Source organism: Rhyacophila brunnea, unplaced genomic scaffold (assembly GCF_057557595.1).
Source record: "Rhyacophila brunnea isolate RB1 unplaced genomic scaffold, BYU_Rbru_1.0 scaffold_2, whole genome shotgun sequence".
In the NCBI taxonomy this organism is placed as follows: Eukaryota; Metazoa; Arthropoda; class Insecta; order Trichoptera; family Rhyacophilidae; genus Rhyacophila; species Rhyacophila brunnea.
In genome coordinates this window covers 7,665,264-7,689,759 of record NW_028232859.1, presented here as the reverse complement: position 1 = coordinate 7,689,759, position 24,496 = coordinate 7,665,264, and the positions used below count along the sequence as shown (strand labels likewise).

The window sequence follows — 24,496 nt, the reverse complement described above, 5'->3', positions numbered from 1 at the left end:
GTGTGAAAATAATACATCTGCGTAGGTATTATTAAATGATACAAACCAAATGTGTCAGACATATCAACCAAATGGCATCTCAGACTCTGGTAATATTATATTTAATATTATATTTATTCGCTTATTTATTTAATGATATCTAAATTTAATTTTGTATGTTTCAGCTTAGTGGTAGGTGTATATTTTATTAGTAATGTATCCATACCATGGCCCCCACAAGGGGGGGCTGACAAGGCTCTAGCCTGGGGCCCGGGCTCGATAAGTGAGATAAACACATATCACAAATTTGCTCTAATAGCAAAAAATTTGCCTGCGGCGCTATTTTCCTTCAATAATGATATTATTTAAAATTATGTGGTCACACAATACAATTTATAATTTTGTAGCGATACTCAAAAACTCCATAATTCAAGTGTATGTATTAAAATATACAAAAAAAACACTAAATATACACATCAATTTTAGCGCGTACACCATTTGGAAAACATTACTGTAGAGCGTCACACTGCTTTTATCCTTAGCGATAGGTAGGGGGGCGCCAAAGATCCTAACATGAGGCCCGCTTCAGGATATGGGGGCCATGCTTCATACAACACATTTCTTAGATATTGGAGTAATGAAAGGATGATAAAAAATGGGGCGGCATTTTGACGTTGCCTAGGGGCGGCATTTTGTCTAGGGACGTCACTGCACTTGGAACCTTGTAGTTCTCCACTCGCGATTTGCAAGTGATAGATATTATGCGTATATTGATATTGACATAGTAAAATGTGAATGACTGAAAGATAAGTAAGTAGGTTATGTAAGTAGGTACGTGAGTACAATAATTTTATTATAAAATATTTATTTACAATAATTATTATACTTAGTACAATAATTCTCATGCTCACATATTAATATAAATGGACGATCAGTGATTTTAAATAAATTTCGTATCTCAAATAAAGGCTACTTTTTTTCAATACCTACAAATTACGGCCGTGTACTGATAGATGTAAATTCTATTCAGTTTTGACGTTTTTCTGCCATTTGTGAATCGGTTTGATGGTATCGGCCAATCACCGTTTGTACATATGTGTTTTAGTACAAATAAAGTAGATATTATATTGAATCTTTGCGCTAAAACTCTTTTCCAGCATTCTTAAGTCAGTGGCAACTTATCTCAAAGGTGAAATATTAATGAAATGCAATAAAATTAACGCATGTACTTTATATAAAATAAAAATAAATATTTTCAATTATATTTTCTTATTACACGTATATATTGGTTGAATATTTATTGTCCCTACGATGACTAGTCCCTAATTTGAGACCCCTTGTGGGTCTATTCTATACTTATCGACCGCTAAAGTGATAAATATTATCAAACTTATGGTAGGTTTGTATCAAAGTACCTATTAGCACTTATTGGAACAATAACAATAAGTTGGTTGTAATTGTTACAATAAGTGCTATATTTGAACAGCACTTCTCTTGGCTGTGGCAAAATTTAGAGCGATATAGACAGTTTTGACTGTTCAGACGGATAACTTATTGTAACAATTATAATACAAATATGTAATAAATACTATCACTACTTTATCACTTTAGCGGTCGATAGTCGCCTTGTGTATAGAATAGACCCGCTGGTCTCAAAGTGAGACAGCGCCTGAAGCCTCCACGTACTTTAAATCGTAAACATACATGATATCATATTATTTTATTACGCATGAGGAAGTATTATTCCATTTTCGTGTTATTCATTAGGTATCTTATTTCACGAATATGTCTTATGAAAAATAACTTTTCAGGAAAATAGGAAAATATGGGAGCAAACACAAACTTGGTAAATATTGTTGTTTATAAAAAAATACTACGCTTTCATTTTTGCGAAGAATCGTTGCAAATATTGTACCTATCTATTCAATTTTATCTAGATCGTAGCATAATATAAACAGTTTCGTCCTCGGAAAAGTAATTTATTTTGATTTACTCTGAAAACTACAGTAATATTTTTAAAAGAGATAATAATATACTTATACAAAAATCACAAGATTCCAGGGAAACATCTCCACGTGCCAACAAGATTGTTGTTGTAGTTGTCTCGCTCTTCCTCTCGGCGGTTTACCTTTGTTCAAAGGCTTTGATCGTATGAAAACTCAGTGCGCGCGCATTTTCCTCTCTCCCTCTTATTACAAACATTATAAAGGCGGGAGTGCATCTTGGTTTGCTCACATTTGACGTTTGACAGCTGTTCGAAAAACGAACATCGGGACATAAACAAAGACAATTATATTTTTCTCTCTATTATAGAGTGTGAAAGTGGTCAGCCAAGTTATAATAAACAAATACAGTCGTTGCGATCCGCTGAAAATAGTGCGTGACTAATTAGGGATAAGCAATAAATAATAATTGTGTACCGGTTAAATTAGTGCGTTTGTGCAATAAAAAAGAGTTATTTGAATGTCGCAAACCCATTGGTAAAGCGCGGATCTTCATTTGTGCGTGACGATTTCGTTGAGAAAGCCTTGCTTTATTTTTTTTATAGAAAAAAGCAAGTTAAACAATTAACAGTTTTGACAAAAGATAGGCAAATAATTGTTAGCCTTACCTTTATACGCTCAATTATTACTAATTGTACGCGTAGACCGTCAATAAGTGCGTGCTACAGTGAAGTTTCACTTCTTTTCTCCGAAAAGAATTTTCCGAGTTTTACGAAAGAACTGTCAAACGTCAGCAGAAAATCAAGTGATCGCAAACTTTTTAATTAGCCAAAAAAACCGCCAAAATGAAGCCTCCGTCACAGTTCGGAAATGATATCACAAGCCAAGCCAACAACACGGAAGTGGACCCGAGGATGGGAGCCATGATGATATGCACCAGATTAGCTGGAAGAGCCATCATCAGAGTTGTTGGGAGGTGTGAGGATGCACAGGAGAACAATAATCTCGGTAAGTTTATTATCACATATTAATTTATTATCCAATAATTAAAAAGCTTTATCTATATATCTGAATATAATTAGGTATTCACCAAAACTATCTGACATCTTCACAATTATCTTCTATGGAAGTAACCTTTTTTTTTTAAATCGATAATTATATTTGGCAGAGATTGCAAATATTATATTAACGAACATACCTTCCAAATTATAAACATTATTATCATTTTTTATTTTGACTATAGTCTATTGATTATAGTCAGTCTCCTAAGCGAGATTACACTCGCTCAGAATTGATGCCCCAGCGAAGAAATTGAAAGTAATTACTTGCATTTTGCATCAGACGTATTCTACTTCCGCTTTCACATTTACGTTGTCTTTACGAACATAGCTGTTACGTAGTCAGCGTCTATGATAATTATTAAAAAAATTGAAATCATGAAGCATTTATCAATATTTCCACCTACAATAATATTTTATTACAAACAGTAAGGTACCTATATCATTATTGCATTTCCCGCTTTTTGAACACACACTATTTTCGAATTTTTGAGAGAGTCGCGCGAATGTTTTAGTACGCATAAACTAAACTAAACCAATGGGCAATGATTGCCATAATAATATAAAATGAAAATAATATAAAATATAAATTAACGTATTTTAATATTAATTAAAGATTTAATTAAATTATTTACTATGATTAAATATTTTGAAATAAATAAAAAAAATAATTGGTTATCCATTCGCCCAACCCATTGGACAATGATCAATCTCTGGATCGAACGAATATGGATAAAACAACAATATTTTGATTTTTTTCCAGACACAGTAATTGAACATACTTACAATAAAAGGAACATGAATTTACTGGCCGTAAAATTACTCAAATGGCACAATATTATGTTTCTTATTAGAATAAATATTAAGTTACCTACTTCTAACAAATTTTATATTATATTTTATGCAAAATAATTCAACAGTTCTACAGGTAATATTTAATAACAATAATAAATTGTTTAATTTAGTTTTATATAGTGAACATAATCGAATCAAAGGTTTTCATTGACCAGTTGCGCTTAAATAGTTATAGGATACAATCAATAATTCAATGTGGAATCACAATGAGAATGACAATGAAATGAAGTGAATAAATACACATTATTATAATATCACATCTGTTCGTATGCACATTTTGAGAAACGGAAGTATCTGAGAGGATTCTAAACAAAAGCGGGTCAAGCGTAGAGGTCGTTCGCTGCCCTTTGTTGCTAGCGACCAGCGGTTCTACAACCACCCACGCAACGCACCCAATTGTGCGGTGAATCAGTTGCGGCCATTGGTTAATAATTATTTTCTTCAGAAAATAGGTTTGAGTTTCCAGAAACTCACGACCTTGATTATTGAGTTTGTTGTAATAATTCACTTAAACATTACTTACTAATTCCACCCTGTCACTCTTCCCTAAGTACAAGGTTGTACAATTTCCCTCGTTCCAGCACCACCTCCTGTGGCCTCTTTGATCACCATTGTAGCATCAATACAGGATGGGGGAATATCGACCACCAATTCGGATATTTATGACGCGATAGTCAGAAACCACGTGTCACAGCCATGCACGTAGCACGAATAGCACCTAGACCCAATAGATTCAGGTCATGAAACTGTGAATTCTGATCGTAGTGCTAGTTATTGCTTATACTTACTTCAAATTCGATATTGTTAACTGTAGAAAATGATGAATATTATGTTATATTATTGAAAAAAATCGTAACACGTTAATTAATATGAACGCAATTATTCATTTACCTACTGCGAACATTCTTACCGCACTGCATTCCAAGTTAAGCAATTACAGGCACTACCAATGTAATAATATTATAAACTTTGTTACAGACCTGATACATCAACATATTATTATTTAGAAAAGTGGTACCTAGGCACAACTATTCGACCAATTGCCACTTTAAGAAAATATTTAAATTGCCACTTAGGTAACTACCTATGTTAGATATTGTAACTGAAGAAACTAATATTTCTTACTTGAAACATTTTAACGGGGTTTTATTGTTAAATTTAATTACTTATTAAACGCTTTCAAAAATTGTGATTTGAAAATCATGAAATAGTTTTGGCTGATTCCATATTTTTTAACATTCTTTGTTCAGTGTGAATGGCTTGTCAAGTTAAGACGTAGATGACTTGTATTAGAGGTCTCGAATCTCATAGACAATATTATATTGCAAAGACTTAATACATATGAGCCTACAATATTTTTGTTTTCATCAACCAGAATTGATGTAATATAGTAAGAACTCTCACCATCATTTTGGTAAAATTCGTAGTATGGAATGGGTTTAAAATGTTGGAAAATAGTTTTCATTTATTTTTTTATTTTTGACGAGCCCAAAGTTCTACCGCAAAATAATCTGTTGATTTAGTTAGAACAACATAGCAAAGAAAAGAAAAATACGATACAGCACCAAAATGTTGTTCAATTCAAGCGTGAATTTAAAAAAAAAACGTGTCGTGTTCAATTCTTGCCAAGTCTGTTTCTCACGCAGAAGAGTTTAACGTCATTTAAAGATGTCAGCAAGCCAAATCATTGCGATGCCAAATAAGAGGACGTGATTGAACTATTTTACGATCTAGTATAGTCATAACATAAAATAAACAGTGTAGAACCGCTGCTCTAAATCAGAAGCCATATTTGTTTCATTATTTCTAATCGATGTTGGTTCTTACCTTCAAAATTCCATTCATAGATTAAATAATACCTACACACCTAATTTGATGTTATTTTGTGTTGATAAATCTTTTTTTCAACCAATTAATGTGTAAGTATTATATTTACCACGTGACTCAAAATTATAATTTTGTACATGGTAACTAATAATATACCATCATAAATCGTCAGGTGTTCGAATTTAGAACTAAGCTAATCACAGTTACTGTGATATAACGAGTATTGGATGACATGTCAAATATTAGCATGTGGCGCCCTCACTCAGATGACAACTTTACTGGTGGATCTAAACCTACACAGAGCCAAATTTACTATGGCGCCCCGGGAACCAGAAGACAAAATAAAAGAAACCCATGAAATTCCCGAGTTATTGGATAATTCAAAAATTACGCTATTGTGAGAATTTATAGAAGATGAGACAAATAGTATTGTATTCTAAATACCTTTCCAAATGTTCGAATTTCTTTGAGGGCTTTCTCAGTATTTTTCAACTAATTGCCAATGTGAAAACCGTCCATGCTTTTCATACCTTAATATCAATCGAATTTGAAATGGATTTTCTTAAAGTTTTGGGTTCTCTATAAGCCCAGGGCCCCTTTAAACGTAAATTCGATCCTATGCATACATTCAATTATTTCTTTGTTGTAAATAAATAATTAAATGTATGCATAGGACCGAATGTACGTTGTATATAAAAAGAACTTTTTATATACAACGTTTTTAAATTTTCTGTTGAATCATATAAACTTGACAATTCTATGTATTAATAAAAACTTTTTATTGTACTTGATAGAGATACTGAATAAATATAGAGTACTGAAATGTCATTTTGACATTCCATATTGATTTCCATAGTAACGCACGTATATATTAAAAATTTTGTTGCTAGGACCCCCCTTAGTAACCAACAATAATAACTTTCCATACAAAACAAAATTAACTGAAAATTAATTCAATTCTGCTTAAAAATGGCTAAAAGTATTAAAAGAATGCATTGTCGTCGTGTTCTGATATATTCCAAAAGTTTAAACTGTCTAGTTAGTTAGTTAAAAATCTTCAATCGTCCAATACAAATCTTGGACAAACAAGAAAAAATTTATACTGGACACACAAGAAAAAATCTGTTACAAGAATACGAGCTAATAAAAACGTGGTAAAATAGTAAAAATCAGTGATACTGTTTTATAAAGATTTTAAATCTAGTATGACCAGAAATGTATCATTGTATGTAATGAGTACCTAATTCAACAGTCGCAAAACATGTTTATAATGCGTCATTAATACATACAATATTTATAGTTTCTGTTTTCTGTTAACTTTTGAAAAGTTCAAGTACTTATGACTTATAGAGATACAGCAGGTCGGGTCTTTGGTAATCCTTTTACGGATTTTAAAACACTGTTGTTATAAAGACCAGCGATAATATGCTATCGTCGGTTTACTTACAAATACGGCTCCTCAAGGCCCAAACGGCGTTCATTTGTTTCCTGAATCAGCTGTTATCAACCGAGACGGAAAAATTCTTTATCTATTCGTGCCATTGTTGTTGAGTCAGGAAAATACTGCAGACATGGTAGCAGTTAGACATACCTACTACGCATTACACTATTATTATTATAGATATCGCATTAAATCATCGAAAATCAATCAATGACACATATAATATATAATATAGAAAATCATTATTATGAAGCTTGTCATGCAATATCAGCTGGTAATTACAATGACATCACTTTTTAATAGTCAAACAACCTGTAATCTTTACTTGCATCTTTCATTAAGTAATTATAAAGGCAGTATGCTATATTCCATTGCAGTGGATCGGGGTTCATATCCCGCTAGCTGGTTTTCACAATACAGTAAAACCTTGAATTGAGAAGATAATTGGTTCCGGATACGTTTTTGTAATCCGAAGCACTCGTATATCAAATTGTAATCTCTCGCACTTACTTGGATGGTGCTTTTCTACAAATTTTTGCTAGTAAGTATTGCAAGATATCACAAGTGAAGATTTATTTTCAAAAATCTCGTCTTCCAAATCATTTGCAGTTAATTGCAATCCAAAGTTTTACCGTATTCTTCTTGTTGTGCCATCCCCTAGCGAAGGTTGGCCACCATCAAGTCGATCTTAGCTTTGTCGTCTGCCACCCGGAACAGTTCAGTGGAGCTGCACTCGTACCAATCACGTAGGTTCTTAAGCCACGAAATGCGGCGCCGTCATCTGCTACGCTTACCATTGATATTTCCTTGAATGACAATATATGATGTGTATATTGATGATACTGTATAGTGATTTCAAATAAATGTGTCTATGAATTCGTATCCATGGCTTAGGCCCAATCGATTGTAGGTACGAGTGGCACATATTTTGTGCCATGAAGCAACATGAATAACATTACAAAAAAGAGAAGAATTGTATAATTCGATTTACACTAAACTATCTAAAGTATAATATAAAATGTCTAATTATGCTACAACATCAAAATAATATATACCTATAATTCATTCTATTTTATTTTTGAAGCAAGATCTGTTGCACAATAATTACCAATAATGTTTTAATAAATACGCCCAGTTTTTCATAAGTTTGGCTGCGAGTGACTCACTCAATCCCCTGATAAAACTTACCTGTTAATACAAAACATAATATTTGATTATGTATACAAGAGTATAATTAGGTCTTCACTGTGATTTACAATCACTCTTGAGATCACAATCTAATGGGTATATTTTTTAAACTGCAGAAGTTTTTTTTCACAATCTAGTCGCATTAATAATATATTATGTAGGTACTTAATCGTTTGTACAATTAATTGTAATTTAATCTGTGACCTTCCCGGACACCAAAGCTAGAAGTTAAGATTACACTAGCACTATTTTATTTGTACCATATAAGGGTTGAAGGTTGACCGCTTCTATGGACAATGTTTAAAGTTGTTATTATTTACAATTCTTAGTTGCCCGTGTTTGTTAAAAATACACAATAACAGTGATATTAAATAATTCATTACTCTTACATTTTTTCAGTATAAAAATGTTAATAAAAACAATGAATAATGTAAATAAAACATATCCATTGTTATTTATTTATAGTGCAATACATTTTAAATCGTATTCATTAATTTACCAATATATTATATAAAAATAATTATTATTATTGTATGGGTAAATAATAAACAGTACCTACCTAGGTATGTAAGTAGGTTTTTGAAAGAAATTTGTAATAATACAACTTTTATCGAAAATGTGCATTTTATATTTTATCTAAATTATTTATAATATAGCATTAATTCGTCAAATATTTACGACATAAAAATATGATTAACACAATCACTGCTGACCTTTTAATTACATTTTAATTACCACATTTAAATAATACGTTAATTACATCTAATGGCCAACTGCTCCAAATGCGCCAGTCGCGGTGTTAGGACTAAATGCAATGACATTAATATGGACGAAGCATCTGGGAAAAAATAATGACACACTTTTTTGTCGGGTCTGCCGAATGGCATAGTCTGTTCTAACGCCATTACAATAAAGGTGATATTGCTATAAACTCCCGATGCTTTCTGTCGGGTCTGCCGAATGGTTCGGTTCGAACGGATTCGATCAAAAAAACATTGACACTAGAAACACTCTTCTAACGCCATTACAATAAAGGTGATATTGCTATAAATTCCCGATGCGTGATATCGCATAATAGAAATTGCGTGACGTCTACCTATACATGTGCGAATGTCGCTATGCGCGAATTTACTTGCTAGCTACTGTATTCAGTGCGTTGTCCATTAATAATGTCATTGACTAAATGAGATTAGAAAAATTGCTATAAATACACCCATACATGTTTAGCATAACACAACAATAACTTCTCTACAATAATTATTTCACATTTATGAAAGCCTGAAAGGTCATAAGATGTCTAGTTGACATAATAATATTATGTTTGTTGGTAATAATTAAATATATTCAATTGAAAATCAATCACACACTAAAAATAACTAAAATATATCTTCGGGTATTCGGCAAATTACTAGGTAATTGTGTTTTCGGCACTATATTTTATTTTCACGGCGCGGACGCCGCCATGTGGTTTGTAGTATTTTGGTCAACAGCCGGAAGTCTAATCAAACTGGTCATCTACGCGCCAATTTACCAGTATCTCAAGGTAGCTGGTAGATTATAAATTGTATGGGACAGTAAAAATATATAGTCTAACTACACGAGTTATATATCTATGTTTACAGTGACTGACTACACACTTGAATGCGTAGATTAGATGTAGCGATTCTAAAACATTTTTTATTTAGAAAAATCTTTAGTAATATGAAATAAATCTAGCCTAAACAGGAAGTAGTGGCAAACAATCTAAAAATTCGAAAGTCAGTCGCTATAGACCAAAACTTTGCAGCTAATTTTGGTTTATGACGTAATGACGGTCAAGCTATAAAACGCACGAAATACAAGCCCCGCTTAGTGATTTTTAATATTACCAATATTGAATACCTACGCGTTTCGTTTACGTGACAAACGTGAATGTATATTATGTACATGTAACTATTGAAAATAACATAATATTCTCTAACACGTGTGTAAGTATACCTATCCCATATTTATTTCATAGCCTTACAGCCACATCCCGAAGGTAACCCACTTCCTTTATTTTTGTGTTACCCGGTAGGTAGGTAGTTACATAAGGTACATATTATAAGTGCTAATGTTTACTCAAATATGCAATATTCAAATATTATTTTAGAATTGTAATAGTAACGAAGATCGTTAAATTCGAATACCTGAAATATCTTGTTTTAACTAAAATCGAAAACATTGAAAAATTCATTATAATAATACCTATTTTAAATGTTGCCATTACAAAATCACCGTATAAATAATGGTGTTATTTTAATTAAAATAAAAGTCAATATTAAGCGAAGCAACAGGGAGAAACAACTTTCGTTAAAAATATGGACCTCTGAGGCAAGTCGAAAAGTTTGGGTGCCGCTGAACGTATAGTATGTTGAACCACGGAATTATTGTGAGCACGTGCTCTTGGCGAATTTATTTGAACGTAAACATCGCAGCTTCTTCGTAAATTTTGTATCTTTAGTTTTGTCAACACGACGCAGTATGTACTTAATTTGATTTGTTTTTATTCAGTTTATAAGACAGTCTTTGAATGCGCACTTTTTTCGTCAAGGTGAAATATTCCTAAAATATTTACCATAACAAATAAATATCTGTGGCGATAACTCTATATTTAGAAAAAAAACATTTGTGTTTCTGCCTCGTTAACAAAATAGCGGTTGTACACGTGCATGGATTTACTGGCAGCAATAGTGTGTGTTAATATCATGAAAATAACTACGTTAAAACTGGTGACTGTCTCTCCAAATTCTTCAAGAGTACGCGAGACGCGATGTTGTCATTATATGGTACCTACTATTTGACAGGTCGTAAAAATCGGTTAACCTCAAAATGAGTCTCTACGCAGTGTAGTTCTTTTTTTGCCGACAGGTTTGCCACTATCGTTTTACTGCGCAGACTCAGATCGAAAAAATCCCAACTGTCGCATGAAAATTCAGAAGTTTCCGAACTTTATTGATTCACGCGTGCAATCTTGCAACTTGCGTGGCAATACGTGGTTACACGTGCATTTTCTTGTTATGGCCGCGATGATACGTACTGTCAGCAGTAAATCCATGCACGTCTAAACGAGGTAAGTATACTTAATGTTATTATGTTACTGAAGGAAATCACAACCAAATTAATTCAATAGTACCTTGGATAATTTCATAAAATGGCGTATGTAATTAAATTTTCAGCGGTATAACAAATCAGTATGTATTTATGTAATTAATTATACAATCAACTCCCTTTTGCAAATCTTAGATAATAATAAATTTGATTGGTTTAAAAATATTTGGCATGATTCATGGCATGTAGTGGACCCCTTCATTTTTATTCAGTTTCGTTTTCACTGTGTTATCGAATCATAGAATTACATAAAACTAGGTGAATACTGTAGTATCGTAAATCGTAAATCAAAACTCCAGCGGTGAGTTGGTAATAATGTAGTACGCCAATGCGCGCCACAAGCCGTCAGCTGCATCACACTTTCGCTTCTTTTTTCACAACTTTGCGATGATACAATCGAAAATAATAATGATCTAGTTTTGCGGAAACCAGCGCAACACTTTTAACTTGCCCGCGTGTTATACAATAACTTGTGCACCTACATCGCCCGCAAAATAACGAGGGAAAATAATTACTCTGCAAACGTTATTTGAAAAAATAGAACACTCAAAAGTAATGGAGTAGATACCTCTTCCAATGCAGGAAACATACGTACCGTCCCGTTTATATTTTTAACTTTCCTCTGAACCTCGTAATAAATTTGCTGTTCTAAATTTAAAATTCTAAATAATAAAACTACTCTACGAGACCTACTTTCCATAATAAAACTACGCGGCAAACATGGAATTAAAAGAACTAATTTTATTTTAACTCTAAAATATCGGAAAAAATTCAAGGCTTACCATTTTCATATGTTTAATAATTATTCATGCAATTGTTTGTTTCAACCCAATTAATTGTTCGTTTAAATTGATGTATTTTCATAACATAAAATAAGCAGTAGTCGTGTTAAACCAGGGGTAGTCAATCTTTTTATACCTACCTTCCACTTTTGTATCTCTGTTAGTAGTAAAATTTTCTAACCGCCCACCAGTTCCACATTAATGGTGATTTATAAAGTAGGGATTTAACTATACTTTATAAAATATATAAAGCAGAGTTACAGCAAGTTAAAGCATATAATAATAATTACTTACCGTATACTTTATGTCAGACTTTCACTGAGTTTGGCAGAATAAATCTTTATAAAACAACTTACTGTAGTTAAATTTATCTCTTTATTTATAATTTGCATACATAGAAGCATGAAGTCTGGTGACATTAGATTTAATTAATTAAATTATTAGAAACCCCTACGGCCCACCATGAAAGCTGGGACGCCCAGGTAGGGACCAGGTTGACTACCCCTGTGTTAAACCATAACGAATTGTGTGTCCAGAAATGTATCATAAAATAATAACAGTTAATAATAATATTATGTAACCTCATTTTTATCAACGTTCTACATATTAATATGATTGATATGAAGGTCGCTAATTAGATTTTTGTATTTCTAATTTACTTAACGCGTTTTAGTTTAGGTACATCAATCAATTCATTTGTGTTTCTAGATTTCGACATGTGACATAAAAGCGACCTCAATTTTAACAGTTCCATTCCCGAGGGATTCTGTGACAAAACTGATAATATATAAGATTAAAAATACATTACCTAGGTACCTACTCAATTATTTTTTCAGTATTCAACCAACATTCCATAACAATTTAAATATAAGCAAAGTAGGTACGAAATCTCCTTGATAATAATAATAATATATTGTAATAAAGAACTTGTACCATATACCATTAATTACGACTACCTCTTACCCAGCGCTCGAAATGGAAATTTTTACGAACCGGAGCGCTCAATAATTTATCGAAAATATTGACGTAGTTATCTAAGTTTATGTATATTTTATAAAAATAAATGCGTTATATTTCTTTTTATATGGCCTATCTAGTTCAGATGGTCAAATTGATTTTTCCACGAAACGGAGCGATTATTTTGGAGATTTCGTGAACCGGAACGGCGCTCCGGTGCACTCCAGTCCATTTCGAGCCCTGCTCTTACCTATCCCTATACTAAGTGTAATCTGTAATAGGTAATAGGACATGGCGTGACACAATACTATAATATTATCATTTTAGCGAAATTTTCATTTTCCGCCTATTTACGATGAACAAATGCCAATCTTCGCGTAAAGCCTTGAATTACCTATCCATTGTTTTCTCTATGAATGTGGGTTACTAACTTAATGAATGGTATAACCGTTTACCTACTTACTGCTAAAGAATGCTTTTTAGATACACTAGCTAACTAATTTCGTATTTTATAAAAAAAATATAAACAGGATTCATTGATATGCACTTACATAATAATTATTACATATTATTTTACGAACAGATAATGGTTTTATCCTGGCCAGTTACTTGTTTATGCAGAAAATTATTTTTAATATTGTGATTTTTTTATTAAAACCAGGGAAACTCTAATGCATACAAAAAAATGATGAAAAGTCAATCAAATTCGTTTATAGATCCTGTAAATTTTTCTCTTATCTCCCTAGATATCAAAGTATGTAATGATTGATGAAATGAGACCGATCCGGGAAATTTTCTAGTAAATTAAAATTAAACTATACATAACATAACGTTTTTTTTTTCAAAACAAGGTGTTGATATGAAAATGAATGAAGCCTATTGTTGAATATAAACCCCACCACCCAACGATTGAAAATGTCGGTGATATCATAATATTTAGAATCTTCGCTTACATATGTCTAGCAGTAGCTCATGCTGCTCATGAGAATAGGCCCTGCAACGATCCGAAAACATCTACGGAAGAAAGAGAAAGATCACACAGTCACACCACACAAACTAAATATAAGTCACAAACAATCTCACAATCACAATTTGTAATGATAATACAAATGAATCCACCCTTGTAGTGAGCAATATCTACTATGTATTATCAATCGATGAGAAAAACTTTAGAGATTTTTTGGAAAGTGTTGCGTGTTCATTACATTTATTCAATCACACAATACTTATTTTACTATTATATTGCAAAACTATACATTAAGGTGGCGTGATCTAAATTGACATTCAATTATAATGAGACATATGGCCAAATAAAATGAATGTTTTTTTATTATTATTTGCAAAATGGTTGTGATATCACCACAATAAATTGTACCTATCTTGAATCGAAAGTCAGCAATGAGAAGCAGAGTGATACCTTTCCTCCATTGAGTTGCTCGCTCCAGTCACAAAATTAAATTTATTATTCATGATTACAATAAAATTAAAAATTATTTAGGTAGATATCTAGATGAAAAGTTAAAATAACTAGATTACATAAGTATTTGTTTTAATAATGGATTAATGTACCTATTCGAAATACACTTTATACGTTACTCCTATACTATAAATGTAGTAGGTATTATTATTATCGAATTAAAGATTTAAATGTGTACAATTTAAATATAACTGGTAAAAAATGAGTTCATTGGCCATAAATTCAATGGGCATTCAGCGAATATTACACATGCCATTGTTTATTAATACAATTTACATAGTTTACGAAGTTCTCTAGATCTATGTAGGAAAAAAATATTAATCCTTAAAGGTTTTAATGTTTTATTTTTAAATTAAATCAAATAGGTAATACTCAATGAGTTACTCAATACTCAATTATTTACATTCATTAATTGTTGATTAGTTAATTTGTAAATACCTACTCATAAACATAATAGTAAATAGGTATATGTACCTACTTCCTTAAATTGATTGTTTTCAGACCATTATTATGTATATTATAATATGTACACAAATTATCAGGGACGGATTTACCGGTACTCGCGTAGTGCGCGCTGATAAATGACCGCAAATTCAAAAAATATTAAGCAAAGTGGTCATGAATTAAAATCATGAAAATGGCGTTATTACAATATTGTAGACACGTTTTTTTAGAGAATAAACGCAATAAGTAAATTATAGCTGTACGCATAAAACAGTTATTCATTAATGACTTTGTAATTATTAGTCCATTCTTTTAAAATATTTATTGTCAAATTACGAAAAGTTTTATTGATTATTATAGAAACTGCGTTATTGAACGTTGCGAAACCTCGAGAGTATTTAGGTAGTCTGGAATACTGTATTCAAAAGGCAAACACAAAAATATACTTACCTATTTAATGACTCTGAACCTTCGGACTTTGGAACCTTTTTAAAAAGGTAACAAAAATATGTTGTGGAAACAATAATTTAATCACGGTCTATAACAAAGTTCTTTATCTGACAATTGATATTGGAACTATTTAATGTCATTTTACATCTAATATTGATGAGGCGACGAAAACGAAAGCATTGAGAATGGATCAAAATAAAAAGACTATTGATTTCCTCGATTTAAAAAACGGGTTTTCGCATTATTTTAGGTAATTAAATATTGTTTAATACATATTATAAATAATATGTATATTGTCGATGGAGGGACCTATTGGTAGGTACTAAGAGTGGGGCCCCCCGAATTGTTAAATCCGCCCCTGGAGATTTCGGAAGAGAGCTTCTTACCCCCTTATATTCCACGTTTGTTTCGTTAAAATTAATTAGCAAGATGAACTCATCAAAATCGTATCTAGGTAAGGTGCTTGAAAATAATACCTAATTGAAACCGGTTTCGTTCCGTCTATATTAAATATGCCATGAAAATGGGAGCAAACTAGAATTTACGGATATACGGTACCAAACTGGCTCTTTCTATTTTATTAACAGAATAATAATACAATTTTATTCAATTCGCAATAGGTATAAGAACACGTAATGAGAATTATTATGTATTTAATTTCCATTATCATTGAATGCGTATGTGTAATAATTACATCTAACCACTCACAAAGAAAGTGAAAGGAGGTTGATTCTATTAATGCCAGATAATTTACGCAACTCAGAAATTAATTCCATTACCGTAATTTTATAATATTGGATGTCTTCCCGTTAATTTTAATAATATTTTTATCCGCAAATAAAGATTTAAAATAATCTACCTAGGTATATAATAATATTTGAATTGCATATTAAAATAATTATTTAAGTAAGTAGTTATATAAATACCACAGATTCTGTCTTCGCTGATACATAAATACATACCTACATGATACATACATACCTACTTAACTAGATACGTCTTGACGTCTTCGATATGTTTATTAAAAATCAATTCATTAACACTTGCTTTCAGTTTTTCAAATGTTATCTCTTCTCGGCATCATTAGAAAAAATACCTTAATCAATTTGCCCGAATACGAAAGTTTACATAAAAATAATTATCCAAGAACATTAATTTCCTTAGGGAAAATATTAGGGAGTAATATTTTTTCAGTCGGAAAAGTTTTTACAAAAAATTGGAAAACTTGAATTGGACATGGCAATATTACTGTTGTAAGTTGTAAGAAAAAAAAAGATGGCGTATATTGTCACTCGCGTAATTTTAAAGTGCGAAGAAGCGATGGAAAATAATAAACTAGGTAATTTTCTCAGATATTATTTATATTTGAAATTTATTAATATTTTATTCCTTTTGTAATAAAGTAGTTTCATAACTATAATACGACTGATAGGTTGTGTAATTTATAAATAGAAAAAAGTTTCTAAGTCTTCTAGAAAATACTTAAAATAATCTGCAGCTCCTTTTCATAGAAAATCTAAAAATATATTTTTATAATTCCCATTACAACTTATATTGCTACTATAAAATTACCATATATTTGTTTTTTTTCTGTGATGATTTTTATAAATTGATTTTTTGTAGAATAATTTAAGTAGGTAAATTGTTAAAATTAATTAATTATAGCCACAATTATTTATAAGAAATAATAGCTATATAAAATCGATTTTTAATAGGCAGGTAGCAGGTTTACCTTGGGTAAAAGTTATTGGCTCTGATAGGTACCTACTTACCTATTTCATACCTAGTAGAATTAATTCCCAAGTTATACACTTCTTTAATTTGTATAACCTTTTCTTTATCTTATTTTTTCAGATTTGTCAGAATGTCAGTTGATGCAGGTCCCTGATGCGGTATACCATCTCCTTCGACACACAACACTGCAGACCTGCGACCTCAGTGGAAATGTCATCACTAAAATCCCACCTAAATTCGCTGACAAATTCAGTTTGATAACAGGTAGTTACTTGTATTATAATAAGTACCATTAAAAAAATGTCTTAATAAAATGTGTTAAAACAACGAATGAATCAGAGTCAGTCGATTATTTTTCAGAACTCCATAAATCACGACTTGTGACTTACAGCCCTATGTAATATACCAACACATCTTTGAACAAATACACAGTATATTGCATAATCTTGGTACTTACCTGTAAATTTTACCATATTTACAAGAATATTATAATAGGTATATTATGTATATAAAAATATAAATTAATTTCTATAAAAGCATAATTTATTTATTTATTGTAAAAAATAATCACACAAAATAATTTAATTTGAATTCCTTCAGACTTGAACCTGTCTCACAATCAAATTTCCCGCCTGCCCGACGAACTGGTTGGTCTTCGGGAACTGCAGCGATTGGACATCTCTCACAACACCTTCATTGCGCTGCCCATGTCTGCCGTACACGCCCCGAATATAGTCAGCATCAACGCAAGTCACAACCATATTATTGGTAAGCAAAGAAATATTATATTCACTCTGAATATCTCGTATCGATTACATTACAATTGCAGTAAATGTATAGTACCATACACCTGTTTTTATTAAGGGATAAATCCTTTTTTATTACAATATTATATAAATATAAGCAAAATAAAATTGAACATATCAACATCATGTTTTTCAACATTTTTTAATATGATTTTAGTAGGTTTATGATTACATTATATTGTGTGAAATTGCACAGAATATATAAGTATTTTTTATAAGATTTTCGTCCATAATATGTGGTATAATATATATTTGGAAATAGAAATATCAAATCGTCAATTTAGAACTACAGTCGAACTTGGTTATTACGATCACGGAAATCGCGAGATCTCGGTGACACTTATTCACTTTTATAACGAGCTACTTCTCAGGTATCCACGCATATGGTTGAATTTGCATGTAAAAAATCCAAGCTTTGTGAAGTCAGTAGGTACCTACCAGCGCCGGCAGCTCAGCACTTCATTACAATAAACAACTTCTTTTGTAGTTTATGAGTGCCATGCTTGTTTCGGGGATTTTTACGATGGTTTTCAGATTTTTTATGTTCTATGCTTAAATAGAACATGGTGCGAAAAAATTTATTTAATGATATAACGAGTAATCCTTATAACGAGCAAATTCAGTCGGTCCCATCTTCCTCGTAATAACCAAGTTCGACTGTATTTGTTGTAATTTTTTAATAAACTTATTCTTAATAGTTGTCATTAAAAATTGTATTCATTCAATCAATTTACATAAGAGACATTCTGACAACACTAATTCTTCGATAAAAATAATTTAACTGTGATTTATTATTTTCTTTTCAGATGTAGATGTAGATATAATAGTGTCTTCCCCGTCACTGAGGCGACTAGACATGAGCAACAACCCTCTGCGCCCGAGCTGCCACTCCAAACTGAAGGCGCTCGACCACCCCTCCGTAGTAGTCAGTGAAAGAGAGGTTGAAGACTGGGAAGACTTAACTATTTGATGTGCTGTCGTCAATGACAGTGAACATTACTTACTCTGTAAGCCAAATGGAATGACACCGTAATAATTACTGCGTCGGCAGGGTATCTTATTTATCTACTGATTTTACAGTAATATGAAAAGAGTGGCAGAATGATGGAACGTGGTGTTTGTGAAAACATACATGAGATTATGTAAGGCACCGCTACATTTACAGTAAACTTTCATTGTTAGAAAATAATCTCATTTTATCAATTAATTCACATTTTATTATAGATAATGTCTTTGATCTCCAATAATAGAGGAGGAAACATGTAAATACATTGATAGCTGTTTCATGCTATAAGCTGTCAACGTAAATTACTCAATTAAAATAATTTTGTTTCGAAACCAATGACATTAATATGGACAAATCATCTGGGAATAAAAATGACACTCACTTTTTTGTCGGGTCTGCCGAATGGCATAATCTGTTCTAACGCCATTACAATAAAGGTGATATTGCTATAAATTCCCGATGCTTTTAGTCGGGTCTGCCGAACGGTTCGGTTCGAACGGTTTCGCTCAAATGAACATTGACACTAGAAACACTATTCTAACGCCATTACAATAAAGGTGATATTGCTATAAATTCCCGATGCGTGATATCGCATAATGGAAATTGCGTGACTTCTACCTATACATGTGTGAATGTCGCTGTGCGTGAATTTAATTGCTAGCTACTGTATTGAGTGCGTTGTCCATTAATAATGTCATTGTTCGAAACCATTTCAATGTTTAATTTTTGTTTCAACTTAAAAAGTTGTATTTCGATATATAAAAATATCAATGCTAAAGTGACTTAATACCAAACACCTGTTGAAATTATTGCACCGATATAATAATAGTTTGAAAGATTACTATACGTAATATGTGCATTGCCGTTACAATGAATACTCTTATGTTTAGTTGTATTAGATAATTAGTTATATCGTACTAACCAAAGCTATAAACTTAATCTACTACGTCACATTTTTTTTACTTTGAATTTTTAATTTAGACATTATTTTATACATCTTGTATTATTATTGTACATTATTGTCGACTCTTAAGCTTTTTATTTTTGCTCTTAGGCTATTTTTTTACTTTGCAGTATTGTGAATATTATTTATGCGAATGTAATTTTATTTAGTTTGAATACCAAAAAGCATTATATATTATGTACATCATAAGTTGCTACTTTACCTAATGTCTTTACCCTCTGTCAATACCTCTGTATGTGTTAATTTTGTAAATTATAATATTGAGCATTTTTTATCAATGATTCCCTGTAAAGTGGGAAATACGCTTTTAGATTTTTTTATGTATCTAATAGACTGCGAAATCTTTAACGTATGACCTGGCGGCGGCGCTCGTGTTGTATCTTGTCTATGGTTTTCGATTTCGTAGTGCTTTAAGTACTGAAACGCGAGGAGAGGATCTAGTTCTCCAAGCCGCCGCCGCCTATCACTATAAAGATTTCGCACTATACCCTTTCAATTTTCTTGATTTAAAAAAAATGATAAACATTAAAATATTAAATAAAAGTTAAATGTCCAAACAAGTTCTATTTTAATCACTACTTAAAATTCATATATTTTTCACTATCAATTATTATTTTTAATTGAGGCTTATTGGTGTAAAAACAATATTATGTATTGCACAACCATAGAATACTTCTCTAAGCTAAATGTTGTTAGCATGTTAACCAAGAAGACGTTATTAATCCATAACATTGATTGAGCGTCCAAAAATTTTATGGAAAGTTTTAATTTTACAATTTTGTAAGTAAGTACTTAATACATTTTGCCTTTTTATCACTAGCACTGAATAATTGTATTATTAGTCCCCATATTTCTATATTTTCAAATGTGACTGATGACTATGTAGCAATTAGTATTAACATAGTATTATGTAACCAAAGTTGCTTTTATCGAATAGTTATTGCATTATTAGTACGGAGAGATAAGAAAGATCACTTTAAATTGTGTCAACTGACAGTTAATAGAAGTTATAGTAAAGGCATATAGCCTGAAAAGATCATATACTTATCAATTTGTAAAACATTTAAAAAAAAAAAAAAAAACTACCGATTTTCAGATTTAACCTTTTTATTTACCTCCTATACTCGTATTCCTACTCGAGTATTACAACATATTAAATGATTATTTTATAACCAATATTGTTAAGTTTGAGTGTTTTTAATTCATAATAAACGGTGCTATTTTCATTGCAAAAAATGCCAACGTTTAATAGTTGTAAAGAATTTTTGCAATATAGCTATTTTATTAGACTTTAAAGTCATTAATGATACGGAATCTTGTCAATAATCTATCGAATTATAAGTACATACATAATACATAACCTTATGTATATGATTAAAGGTTTCTTGGCATTTTGTCATTAAAAAAATATTTCAACATTTCTTCGGTGAAAGTATAAAAATCAAATTTACAACGAAAACATTATATTTTTTAATATCTTCCGAATGAGTCATGTAAATATAAAACTGAATACTTAACCAAAGTACTATATTGAGGAAATGGGTGTTTTTATAAAAATAGTTTCTGAACTGTAAATTGTTATTTTACTAGTGGTCTGCAAATGAGGCAACGTGCCTTTGTCAAAATACTCTTCACGGTTTGTGATCTCTATATGCAATCTTATCAAATAAATTTATATTTATGTATTGTCATATTTAAAAAAATGTAAGTGATTATATTTATATCTCCACTTCTAGACATTCTCTGAGGTGATATTCATTTTAATTGTGTGTAAGATGTTTTACCATAAAGTTATGTTAACTTCAACGTTCACCTGCGTATGACACTGAATCATTCATGATTCAGAGAAACAAATGGAAAGCGTTGATGAGTTATCTATGGTAATGATGGTTGTTAAAATAAACAAATGGGATATTTGTTCATATCATAAAATACAAATGTATTATAGAAAAGTGATAATGACAACTTTTTATTAAATGTGTACTCTTTGTATGTAAAAAGAAAATATATTTATAGGAAAAATAAATTTTTGATATGAAGCAGTTTTGAAATTTTATTTATATAATTTAACATGTTTTCCATTACAAAATCCAACTTCGCAAGAACAAGGAAATATGTATACAATAATAAGGAATAAGATTTTGACTACAAGAAATAGGTAAGCAATTCATTCATTTTTCAAATCTTTTTTTTTTTTTCACAATATAAAATTTAACAAAATTTTAATCAATGTAATATTATATATTATAATATTTTTTAAATTCCTTTGCGCACTTTGCTTTGTGTGCTTTGTGCAAAGAATTATTAATAAATTTAAAATTATTATGTTTACAAAATGAATTTTTTCAATCTGAAAAATTACCTTCAATAATTGATCAGTGATGACACGTCACCGTTCAGGCAAAAGTCACCAACCCTCAAAAAGACAAACTTGAGTTGAGTATGTCACCTGAAGTGTAAAATTATGTTCAAGATGCAAAAGTCGCCACGGTACATTAGTTAGTAAAATGTTGCTGAAATCCGAATTATTTGTTTTCCACTGGATGACTATTGATAAAATCTTAACAAGCATAAGTCATTACAGGCGGATAGACATTGTTAACACTATAAAAAATAAATCTTTTGTTATAAATATAGAAACAAAAGTTACTAAACCATGTATCGTGACTTTTACTGATGTTTTTTGAAAACTTCTAATACTTGTCTGAAACAGGCAACAATAACTAAACAGGAATAGTTACTTTAGCTTATCATAGTAAGATCGCATTGGTCCAGATTATTAACAAGTCAAAGCCACCAAACCACATTTTAGCCACTTCACCTCCTTCAAAACCTTCCAGATGTAGTAATTAACATCAAAAATAAAAATAGCCTGAAGATATGCCAAGATTATGTAATGTAGATAAAACATTAAAATCTGATTTTTCTTTCATCTCCAAACTTTCAAATTGCGACATCTCGAAACGTTTTTTGGGTTGGTGACTTTGTTCGTAAAATCACTAGAAATACAAAATAAATTTATATAGTTTCAAAATGCGAGAAAAATGTAAATGTCACTTTAGTGGTGAGGCGCTGGTTTACCATAAATGCCGTATGTCCCGTTCAGCGTAACGCAGTACAACGTGACGAGGCAGCACATTTTGAATAGGCATTTGCAAATTATTAAAATGTGCATCCACTTATTTCAATTAAGTTATGTTAGACAGCAGCTGATAATATTACAACACTATAGGTATATTAAAAATTCATAACAGTCATAAACTGATAACTTGTAAGTCGAAAATACTCTTCCAATTTCATATTGCAACACTATAAATGTTTTTAATAATATATTAAAACAACCTTCGATCTCTCCAATCGCAAATATGTCACGACTTCTATTTGGTGTCCTCTTCTCAATGGAAAATAATGTGACAGATTTACTCATCACTTCCACCGACCATTATAAAGTAATCTCGCGGTGTCCGGAAGTATTCAGGAAGCAAAATAGATTTCTTATTATTAAGTACATAGCCGTGAACACCCATAATGCCAAATCGGCTTTTTTTAACACGCACCACTTGAGTGTCATCGAAGTTGACTTTAATGATCTTACCAGGCACGAAACTTCTATAAACTGCCGTGTATTTCTCACCATTACAGTAAAGCCGAATGACATATCGCGATACAACTATTTTCACTAGACTCATCAACACTAGCATTATTGTACAGAATCCTATGAATTCATATTGATTGGAGATAAATACTTGGCCGGCGACTATGAAAGGTTCGCTCGGTAATTTTCCATAAAATAGGAAACGTATGAGAACCGCTCCGATGATGAGAGTAGTCGATGCTGAAAGTATAGAAACAGCAAACAACATATAATTGCGCATGGGCGCCTTATAGATGAGCTCAAAATCTGGTTGAATTTGATCGTTGGTTTGTAGGAATCGTTGACTTTTTGAAAATACCATTTTATTTTCGAAGGAGTAGTTTCTCGTCGCCTGCCGAATTGAGTAGCTTTCCAGCTTGCGAAAATTGGGCAATAGGGTATTCCGAATTAACAGATTAACTCTCGTACAACAGCATAATGACTGTCTAATCATGGTGATATGTTATTGTTTCTGATTTGTAAGTTAGAATATTCGTCTCTCAATAGATATTTTAATTGATTTTATTGTATTGACAGTGGACAGTTCAAAATAAGTGAGGTTATGGTTAGTGTTACCAAGGTGTTGTATCAAAGATCGCCACAAATTGAAATGAGTATTATCTATGACTGAATATTCCTAGGGATATCAAAAAAATATCGATACTTTTCTTCCAAAACGATACGCTTTTGTCAGTATTGGATCATTCAGTACATTTTCCCTAGTTGAAATATTTATTTTTAATGTCGATTGGTAAATACATTTTATTTATTTTGTAAGTTTTGGCTCCACCTGGAGCATATTGGTGTGAAGTACCTAGTATG

The 24,496-nt window shown here is 31.3% G+C and overlaps 1 protein-coding gene across 2 annotated transcripts; it reads left to right on the top strand.

Annotated features, from left to right (window-relative positions):
- The first annotated feature begins 2,231 nt into the window (after positions 1-2,231).
- Positions 2,232-24,266, top strand: Sclp (leucine rich repeat containing protein 20 sclp). Of its 2 annotated transcripts, none has more exons than XM_085946865.1 (4): positions 2,232-2,930; positions 17,385-17,528; positions 17,865-18,032; positions 18,877-24,266. In XM_085946865.1, the coding sequence occupies exons 1-4, from the start codon at positions 2,768-2,770 to the stop codon at positions 19,038-19,040; spliced, it is 639 nt and encodes a 212-aa protein (XP_085802991.1). In that variant the 5' UTR covers positions 2,232-2,767; the 3' UTR covers positions 19,041-24,266. The 2 variants fall into 2 exon arrangements, with proteins under 2 accessions (XP_085802991.1, XP_085802992.1); XM_085946866.1 differs by lacking the exon at positions 2,232-2,930 and adding an exon at positions 16,773-16,869.
- The last annotated feature ends 230 nt before the right edge of the window (positions 24,267-24,496 follow it).

What these genes read in the sequence shown, in the direction of transcription:
- Sclp (XM_085946865.1), top strand. Translation starts at nt 2,768, where the DNA reads ATGAAGCCTCCGTCACAGTTCGGAAATGATATCACAAGCCAAGCCAAC. An exon ending in ACAGGAGAACAATAATCTCG is followed by an intron (nt 2,931 to 17,384) that starts GTAAGTTTATTA and finishes TTATTTTTTCAG; the next exon opens with ATTTGTCAGAATGTCAGTTG. An exon ending in CAAATTCAGTTTGATAACAG is followed by an intron (nt 17,529 to 17,864) that starts GTAGTTACTTGT and finishes GAATTCCTTCAG; the next exon opens with ACTTGAACCTGTCTCACAAT.